The sequence below is a fragment of the Silene latifolia genome, chromosome 2, assembly GCF_048544455.1.
Source record: "Silene latifolia isolate original U9 population chromosome 2, ASM4854445v1, whole genome shotgun sequence".
NCBI lineage: Eukaryota > Viridiplantae > Streptophyta > Magnoliopsida > Caryophyllales > Caryophyllaceae > Silene > Silene latifolia.
Genome location: NC_133527.1, coordinates 48,246,154 through 48,251,222, shown reverse-complemented (window position 1 = coordinate 48,251,222; position 5,069 = coordinate 48,246,154). Strand labels below are relative to the sequence as shown.

Genomic DNA, 5,069 nt, shown 5'->3' with positions numbered 1-5,069 from the left:
TCAAGCTTTCTCCAAAAACATTCGTACGAAAATTACTACTGAGATTTCGCAGAATTTCTTTCTTGTCCGTCGCCCTACATTTAGACAAGTATATTTTGTTTGAATACAACAACAAGTAAAACGAAAAAAAAAAATATTAACATACCAAATGCGTAGTTCTTCTACGGCTGAGGCGTTACTATCTAATGTCAGAGTCGAAAAACGGGTTGTATTCCAGCAACCTCCTATTAACGAAACTGGTTATTATAACTTTTAAAAAATAAAGTATTCTATAATATGTATACATACCTTTATAATTGGATGCCCTAACATGGGTGATCTGTATAACAGGCAGGGAGTTTATTGCTCTAGCAATTTTTTCAGTAGGCTGTAGAGCAAGCGTTCGCCAAGCTGTGGCAACAACGGTCGTCATTCTGCAAATATAGTTTTATCTAAATAAATATATAATTTTCTATAAAAAAATTAATGTGGTGAAGGATGTATGTAAGCAAACACTTACTGCTGATCGACGATTATTATATCTCTTGCTTCGTGTCCATTTATAGTTGTTCTTAACGATGTAACAGAAATGGCGATGGCAAGTAAATCTGCATTGAGGAAACAACCAATTTTTAATCGAGTTGTTAAAAAATTATAGAAACCAGTAGGGGAATCTATATGTAGTAGTAAAGGTATATACCCATTCGACCTCTGCATTCTAAATTCTCTTGAACAGAATTGACTGGTACCCAATATGTCTTTGTACATTCAATCGGACCAAGGTCAATCATATGCAAACCACGTTGTAAAATCATCTGGTATATTTGAGTTCCGACTCTGTATTGGTCAGGAACGAACCTCACAAGTGGGTTCTGAATTTCATATCTATGGCCTTCATGCAGAAGATTTGTAAAATAAGTAATATCCTCTTGAAAGATTATTGCCGTCATTTCTGTTCCCTATTACACAGGTAAAATTACTAAAGTCAATTTGTAAATAAAAACATACAGCTAATTATAACTCATATATCTTTTTCATACCTCAACATCAATAAAGAGTAAATTCTGGAGCGTTTTATCTCTATTGATGGAGTATTTGGATGCCTTTACGGATTCAAGTGTCAGAACAACAGTGAAGTTCCTGCTACGATCTGTTACCGATGCAAGTCGTATTGTTGGAAGAGCCATTATAATCTGCAAATTGATACCAAAAATGTCAGAGTTGGAGATTAACAAACTTGTTAAAAACAAATAAAATAATTTTTTAAAACTCTTAACACAAGTATTAGGAGGAGAACCTTAAATCTAAGAAACTGCCTGAATATCTTGTACATAAATGAATAAAACCACAAAATAAATTTGCATTAATAATAATTTATTATCTTTACTTTTTCTTAGTAACCTTTTTTTTTTAGAAGAAAGCTAAGTTATCGTATTAAAGTTGCTATGATTTACAGGAAAAAAATATGTTATTATTCGTGGAACTCAATAGCTGCAAGTAAACGATAAGAATTTGTATCTGAAAAGTTGGTGTTTTGTTGATATTTATTAGAAACGTTGTTTAGAAAAAAAAAATGTTAATCTAATAATCCAGAATAGAAAAAGGAAATAGATAATATGTATTTAAAAAAAAAAACAATAAGATGATAATTGAAAAAAAAGATAACATGCATTAAAAAAACAAAAGAATAAGATGATAATTTAAACAAATTATGTATAATAACGTTAATGTACCAAAGAAAAAAGTATTGTTTACATACACACTTAGCTTTATTTAGCATTATTTATTACTTCGTAACATACAATATTTCTAGTTCGTCTCCAACTGTCACTTAAAGTACTATGCGGAAGGATAGCAACCGTTATATCAGAGCTCTGTCTTGCTCTCGACAACGCTACATACAATTGACCATGTGAAAAGACTGGTCGTGTCAAATATATGCCAACTCTGTTTAGCGTTTGTCCTTGTGCCTTGTTAATAGTCATTGCGAAACTTAATCTAATCAGAAATTGTTTTCTTCTAAAATGAAACGGAAATTTGTCGACCGGAGATGGCTGCAGTGGAATTCTAGGTATGAAGACTCTTTTGCCTCTCTGATGTCCTACAGCAATTTCTGCGTCAATAACATTTCTGTCAAAAGCTTTGCAGATAAGCCGTGTACCATTACAAAGACCTGAGGTATGATCTATGTTTCTCCATAAAATAACAGGACTATTTATCTTTAGGACTAATTCATGCGGCGGAAGACCATTAGGCTGAAGTGTATTGAGAAATTCAGTTGGATATTGTTCAGTTGCGATGTCTGTAGCTTCGTCAAAACTTCTGTACGTAAACGCTTGACCTTGTTGTCGAGAAACTAATAGTGCATTTATCTTCTGTTTATCATCATTTTTGGGAGTTAGTATTGCTCTTTTGGTTATCATAGACGGATTGGTGCTAATTTGGTGTATATCTGGATAAACTGCGTCAATGAGCTGCTCAATTAGTACGGATTCTTGTGTTCCAGATATGACAATCGACCTCGTTAATTTGATATCCTTCCCATTTTCATAAGGATGCGAGCCGTCACCAACACTTAGGACAAAATCGCTAAAAGCAGGATCACGCATAGCCCTCATATTAACAGTTAAATGAATCCTTTCAAGTTGTGGCCACAACGGAGACATAACAAAGCTCGAATTGATTGCCTCTCGTACTGAACTTTTTGGTATAATAGGCAATACCTGTCGAAAGTCTCCTCCAAATACAACTATTTTTCCGCCAAACAATTCTCTATTTGAGCAAACGTCACGCAAGGTGTTTTCAAAGTATTCAATCGACTGTCATTTTGCCATGGGAGCTTCATCCCAAATGATTAACCTACATGCTCGAATGAGTTCTGCTAAGGAACTCTGTTTTGAGATTTGAGAACTCTGGTGATTTTCTATATCAAGAGGGATCTTGAATTGAGAATTTGAAGTTCTACCACCCGCAAGATTGGCCCTTGCAATACCTGAACTTGCAACTGCAAGACAAATAAGGCCTCTAGCTCTGAGATTTGCAAACAGTGTTGTGTACAAAAAGGTTTTTCTTGTACCTCCAGGTTCATCTAAGAAAAAAGAACCTGTTCCATTCTCTATAACCCTTCTGTAAATTTTATCATAGGCAAGACGTTGTTCTTCATTTAGCAAGTTGACAACATTTATGGCTTCAGAACTTATCGGAATATTAAGCCCTTCCTCAATTTCTTTTGTTTTTGAATGTCTTAAATAAACACTGTCCAATTGCAGATCGCCAAAGTCAAAAGAACTAAAACTCCTGCCCATTGATTCAAGTATGCAGCAAATATTTGTAAGGGTTAACTGCAGTACTTTATACTGTTGTGAAGGAAAAGCATATGCATAATCTTCTGACAATGAAGTATAGAATTTATCTCATAGCAATCTTGGATTCATTGGCTGACAGTAAATGAGTAAAGTAGCAAATAATCTTCGTAGCGCTGTTGGCATCTGATATTGCACTGCTTCTGCTAAACACTGTTCAATAGAGTTATCTGCTTCAAGCAATCCATGCAAGTAAGCCGATTCTCTAAACGAACTACGTGTTATGCCATATATTGACTTGAGGTCTTCAAAAGACTTGAGACCTCGAATGTTTGAGAGCAGAAGCCGTAAATAATACCTTTCTCCTTCAGAGGGATTTGCATATATTAAACGGCCTAAGGCAAATCCTTTTTCTCTAGGAGTCCAAAATTTGTCCCCTCTTCTATTATGCCATACATAATATTTTGGGGAAGTTGACTGTATAATAAGGTTTGAGAGAAAGTATCAGTTTCGTTTTGCTGGAAAAAAGCCGTTAACATTGTTCTGTTACGAGCTTCATCATCCAAAACATTCTCAAGGTTTTCCCATGGTTGAAAACTAACAGTTTGCATGTTTAGTAAGTGTACCTGTAAAGGAACAACATTAGGATGTATATCGTTCAAATGGAATCTAAAAATTCTCCAAGCTGCCTCTGGTGGGGAAATCCATCTAGCTGATTGGTACGCAGTTATCTCATCAAATGATTCCTGACCGCTGCCGCTAAGATCAGTAACAGCAAACGAAATACGATCATGTCCCTTATATACATACTTGTACATATACTTAACTGCTTTAATTGTCGAACATATCTCAACATTTAGGTGACAGACATATTTCCCTAATAAGAATGGATTGTATGGAATAACCCATTGATTATTAATCCGTGATCCACGTACGGTTACCTCTAAACCCGTATGCCTTCTGCAATATATAGGATACGAATCACGACCGTTTGTTGTTGTATCCGCAAACTCACGAGGGTAATGGTTCTTACACCAACTATCCCTCATGCAGGGGTTAGTAGGGTTGTCGTTACCACATGGACCATGCATCATATGACGAACAACGGCAGAGAAAAGGCGAGGGTTTTCGGCAGAGTCAGGCAATTCTGCACATACATATTCATCATATTGGTCAAGCGTTCTTATTTTGCTATCAGAATCCAGAATAATTAGAAAATGTGCATGCGGGAGCCCTCGCTTCTGGAATTCAACGACGTAAATGTAACCGGCAACATTACCAAATATATTACGAATACATATGTCCTTCTTTAACTCTAAAAGTTTTGCTCGAAAAACGCGAGAAACAAGATCATGTCTATTTTGCGCTTCCTCAAAAGGCAATAACTCGCGCTCAATTTCTGCCCAATGCGGATTACATGTAATAGTCAAAAATATATCTGGCTTTCCATAACGTTGTACAACCGTCATTGAACTAAGATAGCGACGCCGAAAGTCACGATCGCATCCAATAAAGCTAGAAGCAGTATAAATATTCTGCCTATATTAGCCCCTCGTGTATGTCCATCGTTGTAACTATCAATGATTCCTTGATATAAGTCAGCCCGAATTATATTTTGATTATTCCTGATATAATCAAGTCGCGTTGTGTCAATTTTAATATACATATCGACCATATATTGTTGGAGAAGACGACCACTTTTTAGCAATATCTACGAATCATTTGGGCGAATTTGCAGTCGGTAGGAGTAGTACTCTCGACATGATACTTTTTTTCTCAGACTCAGAA

General features: G+C 35.7%; 1 protein-coding gene across 1 annotated transcript; it reads right to left on the bottom strand.

Annotated features, from left to right (window-relative positions):
* Nucleotides 1-3,392: 3,392 nt before the first annotated feature.
* LOC141640746 (uncharacterized) lies at nucleotides 3,393-4,750 on the bottom strand. The gene is made up of 2 exons (XM_074449429.1): nucleotides 3,908-4,750; nucleotides 3,393-3,758 (listed from the first exon to the last, which is right to left on the bottom strand). Exons 1-2 carry the CDS (start codon nucleotides 4,748-4,750, stop codon nucleotides 3,393-3,395), a joined length of 1,209 nt encoding a protein of 402 aa, XP_074305530.1.
* Nucleotides 4,751-5,069: the final 319 nt, after the last annotated feature.

Coding starts and splice junctions, on each gene's coding strand:
- LOC141640746 (XM_074449429.1), bottom strand. CDS start 4,750: ATGACGGTTGTACAACGTTATGGAAAGCCAGATATATTTTTGACTATT. Junction 3,759..3,907: donor CTAATGTTGTTCCTTTACAG/GTACACTTACTA, acceptor CTTATTATACAG/TCAACTTCCCCAAAATATTA.